The 20,016-nt window shown below is 33.0% G+C and overlaps 1 protein-coding gene across 2 annotated transcripts in view; it reads right to left on the bottom strand.

The window, feature by feature from the left end:
- Nucleotides 1–20,016, bottom strand: part of mroh1 (maestro heat-like repeat family member 1) — a 69,670-nt gene that overhangs the window by 32,130 nt on the left and 17,524 nt on the right. For both annotated transcript variants that reach the window (XM_056474679.1, XM_056474681.1), the window contains exons 9-18: nucleotides 19,728–19,820; nucleotides 17,594–17,672; nucleotides 14,369–14,482; nucleotides 14,166–14,239; nucleotides 11,332–11,454; nucleotides 10,858–10,965; nucleotides 6,367–6,511; nucleotides 5,471–5,514; nucleotides 4,775–4,916; nucleotides 3,480–3,532 (exon numbers count right to left, since the gene is read on the bottom strand). In XM_056474679.1, coding sequence (XP_056330654.1) covers nucleotides 3,480–3,532; nucleotides 4,775–4,916; nucleotides 5,471–5,514; nucleotides 6,367–6,511; nucleotides 10,858–10,965; nucleotides 11,332–11,454; nucleotides 14,166–14,239; nucleotides 14,369–14,482; nucleotides 17,594–17,672; nucleotides 19,728–19,820 — 975 coding nt within the window. The remainder of the gene's footprint in view (nucleotides 1–3,479; nucleotides 3,533–4,774; nucleotides 4,917–5,470; nucleotides 5,515–6,366; nucleotides 6,512–10,857; nucleotides 10,966–11,331; nucleotides 11,455–14,165; nucleotides 14,240–14,368; nucleotides 14,483–17,593; nucleotides 17,673–19,727; nucleotides 19,821–20,016) is intronic.

The raw sequence follows: 20,016 nt of genomic DNA, 5'->3' as shown, positions 1-20,016 counted from the left end.
GCTGTTTTATCACTATCATGCCAAATGGCTCTAAGAACAGTCAGGTACAGTTGCAGGTGTATTTTCATGTGAGCCTGATATAGCACAGCACGATTACAAACCGTTCTAGGCATTTTCATTTATTACACAATTATTTAAAAGTTCTATATAGTATGAACGTGAGTAGCATGAATTCGGACATACTACATCTGCTATTTGTCATTATCACGTGACCTATCGGTGTCAGTTGCATCACTTCACTCCCATTCATGAATTTTCTCACGCGGTATCAAGGAATAGCATAGCATCCATTGGATGTGCACTTCAGAATCTCGCCAGAAGTAGTAGGTCATCTGGGTACTTCTCGCCAGTGTTGGATAAGTTACTTTAAAAAAGTAATAGATTACAGATTACTACTGGAAAATTGTAATCTGATTACATTACTAATTACTTCCTGTAAAAAGAAATCCAATTTCTAATTACTTTACTTTGGAGTTACTATTAAAAAATATAAAATATACATATAAACATACAAAAATAAACTGCAGCTCTTTTAGTAATTTAATATTCACTAAACAACATTACAACGGGTTGATCACAGCAGCTTGACATATTCAAAAGACTTAAAGAGTTCGCCCAAAACTTAAAATTCTCTCATCATTTACTTGTTCAAAACCGGTTTGTCTTTTTTTTAACACAAAGAAGAAAACTGGATACCTGTAACCACTGTTCACTGACATCCATAGTATGAAAAAGCACTGCAGTGTTTGGATGTTCTATGTTTGTCTGAGCTATTTAGTCTACCTAAATGTGTATATATTCCAAACAACGAAGCTGATCGGACAGTTTTTGTCGTGTGACTCAGTTTTCAACTGGGTGCGCCTGAGAAACGAGAACGTTCGCAATATGCGCTCCCAACATGCCCGAGCACAAAAGACACAATGAGCAGCCTCTTCCCTTCACATTCAGAAGATACCTTCCCTCCCGATTCTGCACATAAAAATTCAGTGTAGCCTGTTTTTGCTGCTGTGTTTTTGGGTGCCGATGTCCTCCTTGGTGACCAGTATTGTCCTAGAATGCTTTCTGTTCAAGGACTAGAAGAAGTTGCTGGTCAAGTTAAAAGCAGTCAAAAGTGTTTAAGACTGCATTTCACAGAAATATTTTTGTATTTACGAATTTTGCTTTTGAAATCAAAGTAATGTTCGCATTTCCACTTAAAGAAGCAGTCACTCTTGACAGCAGCTATTTCAGCTCGCGTTCCTCCAGCAATTTAAGTGCATGCTCAATAACTGACGTTTCAGCACAAAACGTGATTTAAAAGAAGCATTTTTTTTAAATGAAATGCGTTACATCACTGCATTCCCCAAAAATGTAATTACAATACAGTAACGTGTTACTGAGGAATGCTTTAAACCCAACTCTGGTTTTCGCATACTGTTTTTTAAATAATCGGAATTCGGACATACTACTCTGCTTGCATACTGTTTTTAACATACTATATAGTATGGAAGTATGTATTCTCACACGCAGCCCTGGATGCCAGATTCTCCATAGTGGAAATGAGCCTGTTTTCATGTATTCTTTGCTTTTGAACAAAGGAAATATCTGACTGGTTGGTGTCAGAAAGTTTCCTCAGGTAGCAGATCTGCAGTTTTATACGCACTTCTCGTCTCTCGCTCTTTTACTTCATTAGCTGCTGTCTGTGGAGAGGAGGTGAGAGAGCGCTCTCATCCGCTGCTCTCTTCTCTCTGTTGTCCATATCACTGTTTACATTACACTTGCATTACCAAGGCAATAACGGACACATTTGTATTACATACCAGAGAGCTGCATTATCAGCAACACTGTGAAAAATTAAACAGTATCTGTGGTGACCGTTAAGAAGAGAAAAGAGAACCATTTGACCTGATAGTGGAAAAGGAACTAGTTTGTCCACAAAGTGTCCACTCTGAGCAATCCATTGTTTCACAGTCAAGCAAACTACTTAAGATGACAAAAACAAGACTGAAGCTTTGTTAAATACATTTCTGTGACAACTTTGCTGTTGTGAACAGAATTCTGGTGTTTTTTGTGTCTGCAATGCTGTAAATAAATTAAGTGATGTGGTGTGTGCTGTGTATTGCTACTTGTTGTTGATTACATGAGTAGCCACAGATGCTAAAATAATTTCAGTAGGGGCAAATAATGTGAAACTTAGGCTGCATTTACACTGCAGATCTTGATGGTCAATTCCAATTTTGTGACTGTATCAAATTTTTTTTTGATGACTGGCTTACATCATCTTTTAAAAGTGAATCGTATCCGATTGTCTGCATTTACACAACACCCGCAAAAGCGCAATGACCAGGAAAAAAAAAAAAAAAGAGCGGACATTGACTGTCAGCTGATAATTAAGGAGCCATTTTCTTCTCAATTTCTGTATTTAATGTGTTCATAAGGTAAATTTTTTTATTCTTTTGGATTTTATTGTAGTTTATGACCAAAAATATGTGCATTTTGTCATCTTTTTTTAATGTGGTGCTCAACACAGTTCCTGGAGATCGACATTCCTGCAAAGTTCAGCTCCAACCCTGATCAAACACACCTGAACCAATTAATTAGGACCTGAACAGCACTTGATTATTACTAGCAGGTGTGTTTGATATGGGTTGCAACTGAAATCTACAGGAAGATCGATCTCTAGGAACAGGGTTGGTCATGCCTGATCTAGGCCTTTTTAAACCAGTAGGCATTTGTAATGTCCATTGCTTGATTTATGCATGTGATGTCTGAAACTGTTTTATATTAGTTTATATTGGTTATGTGGCAGATGTTGTGGTTTTTTTAGTCCTCATGTATGGGACTCTGCTGAAGTCTGTTCCGAAATGAAAGCGTCAGACTTGACGTTATTCTTTACGGTTTTTGATTAAGTGCGACTCGCATTGACAGGTGTAAATCCAATCTACCTGCTTACACTGCAGACACAAGGGCATGGATTCATGATTCATATAATATACATTTACACATCTGAACAAGGCCTGAATCTGATTTGAGTAAATCAGAATCCATGTTATTTTTTTTCTGCTTACACATACATATGCCATATTCGTTCTGTGCCACACAAGAAAAAAATCTAAATTGAGTCACTTGAACCACACAGTGTAAAAGCAGCGTAGTACTCTATTAAATGATTACATGACATATTATCATTACTTTTATGGGAAAGAAAAAGCATCGTGTGCATGTATTGAGCATAGTGTGCATGTATTGAGCATAGTGTGCATGTATTGAGCATAGTGTGCATGTATTGATTTTCTATGTGCACTATCATGAAGTTAACTTTGTCAGACTGTGCATTTAACTGTGTGTTACTAAATTACTCTACATTATTTTTATCATTATTATTATTATTATTATTATTATTATTGTTATTACTACATACATAATTTATTCCTGTAGAATTGCTGATGGCATTATTAATAATGTAAGCCATTATCAAATTCAAATACATTTCTACAGACCTGAAGTAAACTTTCATCCCATTTCTTTTTATCCAGAGAATCTTCAGTTGATTCTGGAAGACACGTGAAAAAAAAATGAAAAATCACTCAGACATACAGTACAATCAAAGCAAACTCAAATACTTCAAAGGTATAATTACACTCCAGTGCGACTTTTTAAAATGGGATGCTTAGATGATAATAAATGCTGGAAATGTAAACAGGAGATTGGTACATACTTTCATGCATTATGGCAAGAGATTCAAAAACATTCAACCCTTTTGGGAATCTGTTTTAGGACAATTAGGTAGATGTCTGGGATTTGATATCCCTCTCTCACCCAGGATATGCCTTTTAGGTGACAAAACTGAGGTTCCACATATTACAAATGATGAGTTCACCCTTATAACTATGGGCATTACTACAGCAGCACATATAAAACTGAGGTTTAGGAAAGATATTCAATGCCCTACACTTAAATTATGGATTGAATCCATGATTGAGAATGTATCATATGAGAAAATGTTGGCCAAAATGAATAGCGATTACAAGGAAATAGATATATGGAAGATTTTCATTTCCTCACTTAAAATATGAATGTTTCAATCCTGTTATGCTCTGTACTATTATTTTTAGTATTTTTATACTTTTGTTACTGGTTGTCGAATTATTTATTTTCTAAATTGATGAACAAATTTATAAATTGTGAAGAACTTGTATACATTTTATATATTTGTATGGTATTGTATGGTATATCAAGAAAAACTAATAAAAAGTTCATTAAAAATAAATAAATGAATAAATCAAAGCAAACTCTGGAAAAAGTCAAAGCTAATGAAATACCTTGTATTTCTCTTTAATGCTGCACCGTGTAACTATCTTGGAAGAGTCACTCAATGTGAAATATGATTTTGGCAGTGTCTTGAAAACGTCTGGTTGTCTTGTGAGTCTCTAAGGGCAGGTGGTAGTGCTTTTGGAAGACACTTGATAGGCTTCATTGAAACCTCATTATATCAGTCTCTCCTTTGACTCACTCTGACAGAGCTAGTTTTAAGAACCTGTGAAGTATTAAATTCTGGACTAAATATCTACTTTCTACTACTATTGAATTATTGCAGCAGCTTAAATTAGACAGTCTGCTGTTTCCTTGCAAAGGTCATCAGGTTATGTAGACGCCATTGCTCATGATCATCAGATTCAAGATGACTGGACTATTAGGAACTTTGTGAAATGCTGAAGTGATGTTGTGACCAATAGGTGGTGTGGCCTGGTGATCTTGTGAAGGCACTACATCAAAGTTGAGTATTTTAACAAACCTTCAAGATAACTGAGCAGCTTTGGAATCTCGTTTTCCCAGAACGTCTCGGCTTTGGGGTGAATGTTAGGACTGATGGCATTGAGTAGACTCAGCGAAGGAGCGCCATGTCCTCTGTATCGAAACGGGAATGAAGCATTCACCTGAGGACGGGGTGAAACATTCATTTTAGACTTTTAATTAGGAATAAATGACATGGTGATTTAAAAGTGTATGACACGAAACAATACAAAATGTTTGGTTTAATAAAATGCAATCAAGTCTAAAAAATCCAGTTGAGCAAAAATTGTTAGTTTGACACCAGCATTATGATTATGATTAGTGTTGTGGGCTTAAAAAAAGTTTAGAACTGGTAAGTTTTTTTTTATTTTATTATTAAGTTATTTTAAGTTTTTTATATGTACACATGGCCTCCACAGTCACCAGAGCTCAATCCAATAGAGCACCTTTGGAAATGGGAGTTTCGAATCATGGGTGTGTAGCCGACAAATCTGCAGCAACTGCGTGATGCTATCATGTCAATATGGACCAAAATCTCTGAGGAATATATCCAGTACCCTGTTGATTCTATGCCACGAAGGATTAGGCAGTTGAAGACAAAATGGGGTCAAACCCGGTACTAGCAATGTATACCTAATAAAATGGCCAGCGAGTGTATACTAAATATTCCAAAGACAAATCTGATATCAACACTTACCAAGAGTCGAATCAACAGGATATATTGTGAAGGAAGACTAGTGCCTGCAAGAAGAGGGAAAAAAAAGAAGTAGTAAAACAAAGAGTAGAGGAGGCCAGACAAGGGTAACGCATTAGTTAAGCACATGATCCAAAAGCATTACAATTAACGGATAAATAATCACTGAACCTGGGACTTATTTGTCCCGCTAGAGTTCAATTTAATCACTGTCAGTGTTAAAAAAAAACTATTACCCTCTGCCCCAAAAACTTTATTCCGTTGATAAATACCACTTTTCATTTGACTAATTAGAAACAGACTCAACAGGCAAAGCAAATGACTTTCAATAAAAACAAAACGTCTGTGAGTCCAATTTAGTTTCAGGCCAACAATGGAAAAAAACGGAAACGGAGGCTGCTGGATCTGCTGTACTGTTGAGGAGTTAGAAAGTGTGATTTCAGGCTGTCTTTGGGTCAGACTGTGGAAAAGCTCTTAGTCTGGCTCAATGACATCATGATTGTGTTTGTGTGTGTGTGTGTATTTGTTTGTGTGATTTACGAGGACACGAAATTGCATAATGACATGGCCTAGTTGTACTCTTTATTGTGGTTGTCCTAATTAAGGTATGTCCTCATAATTCAAAATGCTTAAAATCAAACTTAAGGTCTTATGATATATATATATATATATATATATATATATATATATATATATATATATATATATATATATATATATATATATATATATATATATATATTTAAATTTACTGTAGGTTTCTCTTGAGGATTGGGTTTATGGGTAGTGTAAGGCTACATATTAAGTGGTTTTTACAGTTTAAAGTACATTACCATAAAGTAATAAAGTACAGCAAACCATACATGTGTGTACATGTGAATGTGTGTTTGTTTCCACACCTTGTGCATTGAAGTCGATCATAAAGTTGGGTTCTTGTGCCGCTCGCTTCTTACTGGCCAGCAGAATTAAACTTTTGCACAATGGGGTGGTGGCGTTGGCATACTGATTTGGGGTCAGGTAGCAAAGCAACATTGGCCACAGAACCTACAAAAGTGCAAATGACAATCAATTAATTCAGATGTACAGAGAGTATATGCAGAAAAAACAAAGACCTCTGCAGTACCATCTTAAAACTTTAGTAGACATTAAAAAGCACACCTCACTTCCAATAAATGCAAGTCACTTTGCGTTTTGTTACTTTAGATAAGAAAGTCTCACGTTTCAAATTATATCAATTTTATTGGGAAATTTATATTACATATAAATGTCAATTTTATTTAAATGTGGACATGACTGCATAGGCTTCAGTTCGAACAGGAAGCGCAAGTGAACACAATCATTTCTTCCTCTTTACTACTAGTTAAAGCACAAAATAAACATGATCTCATGACTCATGCAATCATTCAGTCAAGAGTTTTAACCACAGAATGTGTAAATGACTCTGGTACAGGTAAACACTATCATTACAACCCTCCTGAATGCTCAAAAAATAAAAAACAAAACCCCAAAGAAAATGAAAAACTAATCCTGATAAATCCCACAAACACAAAGCATAAATCTGAATCAACAATAAATCTTACAAAAGACTAAACTGAGTGTTTCAAAACAACATGCTAACAAGTAAGACACACACACAAAAAAAGTAAAAATAAGTTTGGCTGGATGTGCATCTCCTGACATTTTCCTGGTTATCATTCTAATGGTTTTTGGCGAAGGGAATGGAAGCAGTCTCATCGGCACATAAACTGTCTTTGTCTGTCTGCCGTGGAGAGATCCCTGTCAACGGCTTGCTGTTGATGTTGGGACGCTCGCAGGGAAAAAAGGCTCTAATATTTCTCTAGACGCTCTCTCTTACAAGCGGCAGTGCCGGGCTGAGGCTGCTGACTTTGGCTGTGAAGATGATGGACTGCGCTGAATGACGGCAAAGCCCATATCTCACTATAGACTTTCATTGAGTTGTCTTTAGGATAATAAGATGCATTGCAGATGTGCATATGTCTGATTTCAGCGCCAGCAGGACCCAACCACCACAGGCACTGATGTTCCCTTTGGTATTTAGTGAGTTATCAATATAGTTGTCCAATAACGGATTTTTAATTGACTACATTTGGTCCCCCATTATTAAAAAAAATCAGGTCAAAAGTATTGGGGGTCAGCCATTGATTTCACAGCATTATGGAATATATCAAGTTCACTTATTAGAGTATACAATTATTTATAAGAATATGCTAAAACAGCTGCACTACAGTAACACAGGGAAAAAAACAATAAAGGTGAATTTTCAGGGTTCTTACAGCTTTTTCAGTCAGATTTAAGTATTTTACCAGCATTTTCCAGGTACATTTTTCAATTTTTACAGCACTTTACAGAAATGGTGTGATGGATCACAAATCTCATGTTTCGGACCACACTATGGTTTTTGAGTCATGGATCAGACCATTTTTTGAATCATCAAAAAAGGGAGGAGACAAATGTCATTTGATTTCCATTTATACAAAAATATTACTGCAAAAACCATTGATTTTAACAAACAGAACTTAGAGCTGTAATTTTTATAAAAATTAAAATCAAGAAAGATCCAGCTGAAAAACAGGAAAATAATCAATCCAAAAAATGATCTTTGCTACTGTTGCTAATAATATAGAAATCTAACATCTTGTACAACAGATTTATTTGATTGTGTATTTTCAATTGATGATTCAACAACTCACACATAAAACTTCTTGTTTCATTATAGGTGGATCATTTTTGAAAACCTAACCAGTGACATCATTTTGATGGTTGTTTGTCGCCACCCATTGGTGACACAATGTAATTGCTACAACATTCACGATCGTCAAGTTCTATTAAACTGTGATTTTAATCTTTACCATAAACATAAGTGTTTATATCTGAACTATAAACTGTTATCCCAGTACTCTTTTGTGTTATTTAAATGTATGTAACTAACTGAAAACTTTAAAAACTGAATCCAAACATTGGAATAACCTACAAGTTCAAAGCACATCACGTGGGCCCCGAACTGTGGGTTGTGATCTGTACACCCCTACTTTATGGCTGTGGTAAATTGCATATTTGTATATGTACTTTAGAATTAAATTATATTAAACACTATTTGTTATTGAATTCTATAGTATTCTATCACAGTACATTATCCTGTTTGTTTATGATTGTGAAGCACTTTGAGATGCATAATACAGTATGTAGAAAAAGTCCCAAAGCCGGTTTATCAGCATTGAAATACTGTGAATTAATATTCTCTTAAAATGTAATTTCCTCACATCCTAAATGGATAGTTCACCAAAAAATGAAAATGCTGCCGTCTTACCTTTCACTTGTTCTAAACCTGTTTAACTTTCTTTCTTCTGTTGAACACAAACGAAAATATTTTAAAGAAAGCTAAAAACCTGTAACCATTGACTTAGTACTTGTTTTCCCACTATGGAAGTCAATGGTTACAAGTTTTCAGCTTTATTCAAACTATCTACTTTTGTGTTCAATGTAATAAAGAAACTCATAATGGCTTGGAACCATTTGAGGGTGAGTAAACACCGAGTACATTTTTATTTTGAATGAACTATCACTTTAAAGTGTAATCTTTCATTACATTTATATTCATATTAATAAACTTATTTTTGTTCCAAAGGTTAAATATCACTTTATTTGACAAATGTATTTATTGTTAAAAAAAATACATATTAAGTTAAAATAAAAAACTACAATTGGGTGGCGCCAAGTCTCTTGCTTTGTCACTGAATCATTCAAATGTGACCTCCGGTGGACAGTAGCAGACTCCGAAACGAGAGACGCAGATTCAGAGTTCCACATGAGGTTATTAATTAGCAAATAAGATAAATATAACGAACGTAAACATTAGCTGAGCAAGTTACATTGTAACTCTGTGTCCTAACAACACGCTACGTGACGAGATCTGTGGTGATAAGAAATTGGACTGTTTGCACAAGACTAAACATGACAGAAATTTAAATACAGCCATTCCGAAGCACAGAATATGCACTTTCTCATGAAATGGTAAAGTTTATAATCTAATTAATACATATTAACCATCTTTACCATTATTAAATGCACATGCTGAATCACTGTGTTGTTTTGACTCACAGCTTTAAAGTTCAATTTTAAACGTTTTATTTTATTGTCTAGATCTGAGGTGAACTATCTGCTGCTGCTTTCAGTAGTATGGCAATAAAAGTCATGTAAAATGGCATTCAAACTCACATTATTAGCATTTAACACTGACAAAAACACCTTTTAATATGGAAAATATTCCTTCTATCGCATGCCGTTGCTTTAATTTAAAACACAGTTTAAATCAGCCTTTAGGCTCAATCGTCAGACTCGCTCCTCAATCTGGCAACCTGCGCTTGCGTTTGTTGATCCAGGACTGCAATACCTAGTTCAACCACTGGGTGTCAAACTTGCATACTGCAACTTTAAGGATTTCCAACACTTGCCATTTTTATAAGAAGCTTGTTTGAGAAAGATCTAAACCAAAATTGCATAATTCAGAATGATTCACAAATAGTTTTTATTATTGAGATTGCTATTACGATTGGAGAACTCTGAACCAATATTCATTGCTGTATTGAGCTTGAAACGCATTTTAAATTAAACAGGATTTGAATTAGACAGTAAAATAAAAAAATAATCAGAAACTGGTAGAAAAGAGTGGTGTTAAAGCAAATGCAGTTATCAATATACTGAAGCTATCACTAGCAGTCTTTCATTCATTCATTTTCTGCCGCTTTTCTGGGGTCGGGTCGCAGGGGCAGCAGTCTTAGGAGAGAACCCCAGACTTACCTCTCCCCAGACACTTCCTCCAGCTCCTCTGGGGGGATCACGAGGCGTTCCCAGGCCAGCCGAGAGACATAGTCCCTCCAGCGTGTCCTGGGTCTTCCAGGAGGCCTCCTCCCGGTGGGACATGCCTGGAACACCTCCCTAGGTAGGCGTCCAGGAGGCATCCGAGACACATGCCCGAGCCACCTCAACTTACTTCTGTCGATGTGGAGGAGCAGCGGCTCTACTCCGAGCTCCTCCAGGGTGTCAGAGCTCCTCACCCTATCTATAAGTGTGCGCCCTGCTACCCTTCGAAGGAAACTCATTTCGGCCGCTTGTATCCGAGATCGTGCTTTTGGTCATGACCCAAAGCTCATGACCATAGGTGAGAGTAGGAACATAGATTGACTGGTAAATTGAGAGCTTTGCCTTTCGTCTCAGCTCCTTCTTCACCACAACGGACCGGTACATCGACCGCATTACTGCTGCCGCTGCACCAATCCGCCTTTCAAGCTCACGTTCCATCCTTCCCTCACTCAAGTGTTGAAATCGTTATCTTTAAAGGAATAATCACAAGCTCAAGTGTGTGTACTTACATCAGTCAATCGGCCCACTGTAGTAGTGAATAGATGTAATGTATTATCACACATGCTGCGAAGAGCCTCATTGGTCACTTCCTCTGGATCTGGAGGTCGCTGGCCTTTCTGTATGAATACAAACACAATGTATTACCACTACTGTATTTACACAGCCAACAAAAACTAAGGCTGGGCTAAACTAAGAACAATCCAAAGCTAACAAACTGAGTGAATCACCCCAGCTAACGCAAATATTTAAAAAAACTGAGGAATGCACTTGGAAATGATGCAACGTGAACTATGGACTGAATTAAATAAGCCTTCTAAATCGAATGCTCAATAAGTCACAGATCAAATTAAAAGCAGGGGAAGTCATGTGAGATTTGTTGACTGAAGAGAAGTTAAAATGTGGTCAGAGAGCAGGAAGTTCAGTTTCAGTCACGTAAAAGTGCAGATGGTGAAAAGTGTTAGACATTAAAGGTTTGTTTGTACGTAGTAAGTGTCCGGCAGAGCACAGTGTTGGATGATGAAGCGGACGAGCAGATCTCCTCCGTCAAGCTCCAGGTAGCCATGATGAGCCATTGCACTGATCACCTGCACAACCCTCTTCTTCACCTGCATAGGTAAACACTGATATTAGGACCAACTCTGAACACTCAACATGAAAAGTTGAACACTGTTTCTGTAGAACTGTCCTGCATCAAAAATCCCCCATTACTTTAAATAAAATAAACTCCAACTGAGCAAAAAAAATTATAAATAAATAAATATCAATAATAAATGAATTAGCTTCAAATATTCATGTTTAATTTTTTCTTTCTAAATTACATAACATTATTTTTCATTACTCTCAGTTGCTCTGAATTTATTAAGTATGGGAGTGAGTACAATAATTGGTTTACTATAAATAAATAAATAAATAAATAAATATCAATGATAAATGATAGCTTTAAATATTCGTGTTTAATTAATTGTTTTTTTTTATTACATAAAATTATTTATTTACTCTCAATACTAAATTAATCATCTTAAAATATTTGAGTTTAATTAATTTTGTTTTCTAAATTACATAAAATTATTTATTTACTCTTAGTTTTTTCTGAATTTATTATGTAAGGGAGTAAAATAATTGTTTTATTATAAATAAAAAACAAATAAATAAATAAATAAATTAGCTTCAAATATTTGTGTTTAATTAATTTTGTTTTCTAAATTACATAATTTTTATTTACTCTCAGTTTCTCTGAATTTATCAAGTATGAGAGTAGGTAAAGTAATTGTTTTATTGTAAATAAATAAATAAATAAATATCAATAATAAATTAATTATATTTAAATATTCGAGTTTAATTAATTTATTTACTCTCAGTTTCTCTGAATTTATTAAGTATTGAATTGAGTAATATAATTGTTTTATTATAAATATATAAATAATCTTCAAATATTCGTGTTTAAATAATTTATTTTTTCTGCATTACATAAAATTATTTATTTATTCTCAGTTTCTCTGAATTTATTAAGCATGGGAGTGAGTAAAATAACTGTTGTATTATAAATAAACAAATAAAAATCAATGATAAATTAATTATCTTTAAATATTCGAGTTTAATTAATTTTCTTTCTAAATTACAATAAATTATTTATTTACTCAGTTTCTTTGAATTTATTAAATGTTTTATTATAAATAAATAAATAATCTTTAAATATTTGTGTTTAATAATTTTTTTCTTTCTAAATTACATAAAATTATTTATTTACTCTTAGTTATGGTTAAGTATGGAAGTGAGAAAAATAATTGTTCTATTATAAATAAAAAAAAATAAATTATCTTCAAATGTTAGTGTTTAATTTACTTTTTTCAAAATTACATAAAATTATTTGTTTATCTATATATAATTTATTAAGTATGGGAGTAAGTGAAACTATTATTTGATTCTAGAAATGTCGGAAATATAATTTATTGCAAATTTCAACATTTTCATTTTAAATTTGAAAGAAATGTCATGAGCAGCACAAAGTACAACAAAAATTATAAAACATAATAAATCATCTTCTGATGATCTATTATCTGTTCCAAACTTCAAGATGTGTTCATTTGGTGGTAGAGCTTTTAGTTGTGCAGCACTCAAGTTATGGAACTCTTCTGCACATTCTCCAGCTAGACACAATTTCCATTTTTAAAGTTCAGATTTTTATAAAAAGGGTATTTGTTTAGAAAGCTTTTAATAATCAGCTGATTTAATGTGCTGTTTAATATGCTTGCATTTATTTTAATATACTTGATTTTATGTTATAATTATAAAACATTTGATGATGAATTAAATCTTGTTTATCTTGACACAGAGAAAAAGTATACAATAAAATTTGACAAAAGTTAAAATATTTGTCATTGACAGCTGTATTTTTCCAATGACAAACTAAGATTTATGTACAGTATAATTTGCTATAGGTGCTGTTGAACAATGTGTTTTAAGTTGAAGATTTTTGAAGAAATATTATAGCATAGGTGTTACATGAAGTAACAAAGAAAACTCAAGTTAATTAACAGCTGCAATCAGTAGTTTTAATAGGTGTTGTTTCAAGATTTTCAAGAGGTGTGAAAATACAAGCTTACTGTAATCTCAAATGTATGATAATTACATTAAACATAATGCAGAACTTGAGATGGGGTGACAATGACACTGCGGCAAAATGATAAAATCAGTTTCAGAGACAGAGAGAGAATAAAAAAAAAAAAGAGTTCTCCTCTAATTTATATACACATACTGTTGAACATGATAGACTAAATAAATCAACTATAGTAAAAGTGAGGAAAATATATTTCAAGGCAGTTTATTTTCTAAAGGCACATTCGGGTCAATAGTGTCGAGACCTAACGGAACACTCTTTACATTTTACAAGATCCCCTAAAGCTAAACAGTTGATTTTTAACACTTTTTAATCCATTCAGCCAATCTCTGGGTCAGGCGAGAGCATTTTTAGCTTAGCTTAGCATAAATAATTGAATCGGATTAGACCATTAGCATCTTGAAAAAAATCCTCTCAAAAATTTTAAAATAGAGGTGCACAATGGTACACAATGTAAAAACAGAAGAGTCAAGCATTAGATTTATTAAAATGGTCTTATCAGATTTAACGATTTAAGCTAAGCTAAAAGTGCTGTCTTCAGACCTGGAGATCAGCTGAATAAATTCAAAAATGGTAAACCAAACAGTTTATATTATAACGACTTGTAAATTGAGCCTATTTCCAAAAACAGTGGCATGTTCCTTTAACGAAACACCCCTATTTTGTCTCTTATCACACTGAGAGGATATATTTATATACCTTATTGCTGTGGTCAGCGAGAGGTTGCCTGATGCTGGCTAGAATTAGAAGCTTCTTGGTTTCCATAGTGGAGGCTTGAAAAGACAGAGCAGGGTTTTAAAAATACAGCTCTATACACATGTCAGTGTCAGCAAAACTCTGGGCTCCTTCCAAGGCCTGGATCAGAGCATTGGTGACATATTTGATAATGTGTAAAAACTCACTGGATGAGTTGATGAGGTGTCTGAGAACCGCCAGCGAGCCCATTCGGTTCCTTTCATTACTGTTCTCCAGCCTCTGGAGGACAAACACCATCAGCCGGTCCGGGAACGTGTTAGCTAGGGCCAAAACAGCCAAATATAAATGTGAAAATGAATGCAATTGTCAAGTTCACCCTCTGTTACCAGCACAGACTTCGATGATGTTCTGTGCCAATAAACAATCTATCAAAACCTCTAAGTAAAAGTACACGTTAGTGAATAGTGTCTGGTATTAATGTATGCTAAATGATCCAATGCCTAAATATGCCATGTAAAGCATCTACTCAATAGTGGTTCTCAACAGTTTAAGTATTTGGACCAAGATTGATTGGTAAAAGATTGGGATATTTTTTTAACATAACCAAGATAAAACAAAAATGTTTAAACTATAGATTAAAAATAGGGGTTATTTTTGTAGAATAAAATAAAACAAAATTAGAGTTTACTTACTTATTTTATTACTTTAAAATAAAATAAAAGTAGAGTCAATTTTACTAACTAAAATAAGGTAAAACAAAAATGTAAGCCTTTTAAATTATTGATTAAAAAGCTGGGTTATATGCAGTGCTTAATTTGTAAATGAATATTTCCCGAAAAAAAAAACTGAAAATAAAAGTTACCATGACCGACGTCCACCACACAAATTTAGTTTTTCGGAACATGACGTCATTAAACAGTGATAGCGCAAAAAATTAGCATCACATTTCTGAGTGGTCTTTAACTATTTTGTGCCATATAACGTTATAGGTCAGTCATGGATAATGAAAACATGCAGCTCCAAACATAAATTGTATGAACAATCACTATTTAGCTCACGTCACTATTTTGTGCCAAGTGAAATAATGACTCAGTTTAATCTTCAAGAAGAGCCCACAGTTACCTCTTCTGTCATGTTTTCTGGCTGACTTTACTCATTTTGCTTCTGTCTCCTGCTATCCTGATCCATTCACACAGTATCATCTTCTCAAGTTCTCTTTTGATCAGGCTCATTATCAGATTTACTTGTGGTTTTAAATAATGAAAATATGCGTGACTGCCTTTTTGAAAATACAAATATTATTTAGGTTGGCCACTATGCCATTATTTATTTTTGCTGCTAACTGCGCACAAAACAATCACCAACCAATAAGAATGATTGTAAACATAAGAAAGATGATTGGCTGATAATATTGTTGAGGGCCAATAGTTAAACATGACTTTTGCTTTAACTTGCGCTTGGTGACTACTGTCATGTGTGTGTGTGTGCGCACCCACAATCCACACAGCCTTGGCTTGCACTCATTCGCATTCTGTCTCTCTCTCTTTCTCACACACACACGTAGGTATTCAAGACACAAAAGTAATGCTGGATCCATTCAAATAAATACCGCAACGCAAAACACGAATTTCTGACATTTTCCAGACCCGGCAAGATCCGGCTCAAATTAAGCAAGGGTAATAATGTAAAATAAAATAAAATAAAATAAAACAAAACAAAATTAAATTAAATTAAATTCTACTTTGCATATGGACACTTTACACAAGTTTGCTATAATGCATTTACAGTCTTCATTATCTTAAATTCTTTTAAATATTTTGCTAAAAAAAAAAACTTCTGAATATTTATATGCATTTATGTATGTATTATATAATCTTTGCGTCAAATTACAAAAAACAAATAATTACCGCTTCTGTTTTAAATGCAGCTTCTATGGAGCGGGACAATAAATTAGATGTTATTCTCTCTTCTGGCTACCGTCATATTATATACTATTATGCGTCTCATACTATTTTTTCTCTCTTTCTGAAAGTCTTGATAACACCATCGCTGAGTTTTTCTTTTGTTATTTTAGCAAATAAGTTTGTAAAAAAATATTTGTTGTACTCTCCCATTCACTGTGCTTACCAACTATGATGACTTCTGCTGCTGAGAAACCCAGAACTGTGAAAAGGATCTATTTTAAAAATTTAAATAAAACTAAATTAAATTAAACCAAATTCTACTTTAAATATTATAAAATGTTAAATAAAATAAAACTTAAATAAAATTTGTTTAAATTCTACTTTACATATTATAAAATCTTAAATAAAACAAAACAAAACTTAAATAAATACTACTTTACATATTATAAAATCTTAAATAAAACAAAACAAAACTTAAATAAATACTACTTTACATATTATAAAATCTTAAAATAAAATAAATCTTAAATTAAATTAAATTCTACTTTATATCTTATAAAATCTTAAATAAAATAAAACTTAAATTAAATTAAATACTACTTTACATATTATAAAACCTTAAATAAAATGAAAGGAAATAAAAGTGGGCTAATTTTCACTAAATCTATCTAAACATAAATCGAAGATAAAACTAAAATGTAAGCATTTTAAACTATTGATTAAAAATCTGGGTAATTGAAAAATATATATAATAAAATAAATTAGTCATTGTTTTAGTTTATATATTACAACATTTTAAATAAAATTAAAAAAATAAAATAAAATAAAATGAGTTTACATATTACATACATATTACTTAGAGCAGCATTTTATTTTACAATAATGCAAATTATTATAATTATTATTCTATTATTACAGTATTATTATTTTAGTGGTAGTAGTAGTAGTTGTTGTAGTATTATATTATTATTATTATTATTATTATTAATAATAATAATAATAATAATAAAACTAAAATTATAATAAACATAAAATACAAAATACAAAACAAACAAAAAACTAAGGATTTATTTGGTTCTGGTTACATTTATAAAGCTGTTCCAATTTACACATTTTAAAGCTTCAGTACAATCCCAGTGCTAACACCAATTATTCTCACAGCTGAAAAAAACCCTCCTGATTAAAACATCATAACTGACATGTGCGCAGACACAGAAAACTCTCAACATCTCCTGGACTCCAAAACAGAAAAGCGTGAGAAGAGAGAAATCCAGCTGCTGCGTGTCTCCTCAAATCAGCAACTGTATGAACTCATCAGTGATTGGAGGAGCCTGCTGGTCTGACAATTTAACTTAATCTCAGCACATGACAAGGATATTGCTAAAGCAGTCAGATGACTGACAGCACAACCTGCCCTCGGGTTCATGTTCACATGGCTAGTTTAACTAAATTAGATCTACAGTAGAGGTTTACATTTGCAAGCACTTGTGAAAAGAAAGAAAAAGAAAAGACAAAAATGAGACCCACCAAGGATACTGAAACATCGTAGGACCTCGTTGTGATTTTTTATAGTTGGAGGGTTGCTGAAGTCCACAGGTGAACATACCTCGATGGGGAAAAAAAGACCAATATAAATCAACTGACAATAGGGGAATATGATTATTCAGGGGAAATACAGTTGAAGTCAGAACATAAAAACAAAACATAATAGTTTAATAACTAATTTCTAATAACAATTAAGTTTATATTTCTCTTGATGACACTACATAATATTTTACTAAGCTAATCAAGTTAACTATGGCGGTTAGGGTAATCAGGCAAGTCATTGTATAACAGTGGTTTGTTCTGTAGACAATAGAAAATAATATTGCTTGAGGGGGCTAATAATATTGACCTTAAAAAAATTTAAGAAGTATTCACTTTTTATGTGTATCGTATATCTTTTTGCATTTTCCTTTTAACATTTATTTATTTTTGTTTGCCATTACTGTATTGGAGTTGTGTATGTACCCTATACATACACTTGCTGTGCATTTGTGTGATGCTTGAAGACTTTAATTTGCAGACTATTAGCTACGTGTCTCTTCTGTTAAAGCCACAAAAGGGAAATTAGTGTTGGGGATGTTTGTTTGTATATTTGTTTTTTGTGTTGTTGTTGTTGACTGTTTGTTTTTCTGTTTTGTACAAATAATTAAAAAAAACTATAAATAAAGTATAAAAAAATTAATAAGTGTTTTTACTCCAGCCAAAATAAAACATCCTGTGAAAATTAAATACCATTAAATATCACTTGAGAAATATTTGAAAAAGAATAAATATTTTGGTGGAGGGCTAATAATATTGCCCTCAATTGTATGTGCTTCATTTGATTTAGTATCTTTACAGAAATACTTAATACCTAAATATTTAATAAATGGGAAAACTGAAATATTTAATGAAAGAAAGAAAATCTGTCAAATAAACGATATACAAGTGGGATAAAGACATAATGAAATTCATTGATCAAATTTAGTTGAACTTGCTAACAAAAACTGTATTATTTTTTAAAAATAGACTTAAATAATTCCAAAAAGAATTAAATATTAGTAATAAAAAAGTCAAATTTAAAACGTTTGCAAATAAATATCAGTCATTATCAATCAGAATCAAAATATCAGTGTTTATTTATATTCCACTGTAGTTTTTAGACAGACAGACAGATGGATAAGATATAGATTTCTTTTAGATAAACATATAGATACAGTAGACAGACAGACTGACAGACAGTCAGACATAAAATATATAGATATCTTTTTAGATAGATATATAGATAGACAGACAGACAGACAGAAAAGATTTATCTTTTTAAATAGATATATACACTGTTAACGATTTTTGTAAATAACACAGTATTGTAAAATAAAATGAACTGTTTTTACTGAAGAGAAGTTATGCAGTCTGTTACTGTATTTTAAAGTTGCATTGTGAAAATTACTGTATTACAGTAAAGATATACACTTCTGTAAAAACAAATGGTGCTGTAAATGTAAATACAGTATTTTTGCTGAAATTGATTTACAGTAAGTTGCTGGTAAACTGCTGCCAGTAAGTTACTGTGGATTTTGCAGGAAACTGTTAGCAGTGTAGACAGACAGACAGACAGACAGACAGACAGACAGACAGACAGATTTATTTATTATTTGATTAATTCATTTTTTAAGTATCCTGTTTAGTTTTTTGCAATAAAACCATAAAAGTGGAAAGTGGGAAATTCATATTATGAAATAAATGTTTTGATTACAAATAACACAAATTATTTTAGTCTTATGGTTTAAGTTAACAAATAACTCTGAAGCAAAACACTGATCTAAAAGATCAAAAAACTAAATCTGTAAAGTTATCATGTTTATTTTATTTCTGTTATTTTGATGAATCATTTTTAATGTATTTTACATTCTGCTAATGATCATTGCATTTCAAAAACTGTGAAATATCTTCTGAACCCATTGAGGCACATTCTAAAGCCAATGTGGTGAAGCTGTGTGATCATTCCCTTTTACAATAAACCCAAAACCTGTTCAACCAAAACACCAATGAATACAAGAAATTGTGCAAGACATTGAGGGGAAAAAAAGTGTGTAAAAGGTGAAGCACATAAAGAGCGAGTGAGAGAGACACTTACCTGCTGGTGCAGAGCGAGTAACAGTCCATCAATCTGAGTCTCCAGCACTCGACTGCCCATATTCACCGAGGCTTCCAGGACCTGGCACAAGCTCTGAACAAACACAAACAGCACTACAGAGGCTCTGAACAAACACAAACAGCACTACAGAGTCCTGGCCTTTCTCATACACGCCTCATTAAACCTAATCTGAAACTGACAAGCAACTGTTCATTTGGATGATGAACAACTGTCGTCATATTTTTTTATGAAAAATAAAAATTAAAAACTAGAAACTAAAGAGAAAACT

The sequence above is a fragment of the Danio aesculapii genome, chromosome 16 (assembly GCF_903798145.1).
Source record: "Danio aesculapii chromosome 16, fDanAes4.1, whole genome shotgun sequence".
Classification (NCBI taxonomy): domain Eukaryota; kingdom Metazoa; phylum Chordata; class Actinopteri; order Cypriniformes; family Danionidae; genus Danio; species Danio aesculapii.
This window is presented reverse-complemented; position numbering and strand designations above follow the sequence as displayed.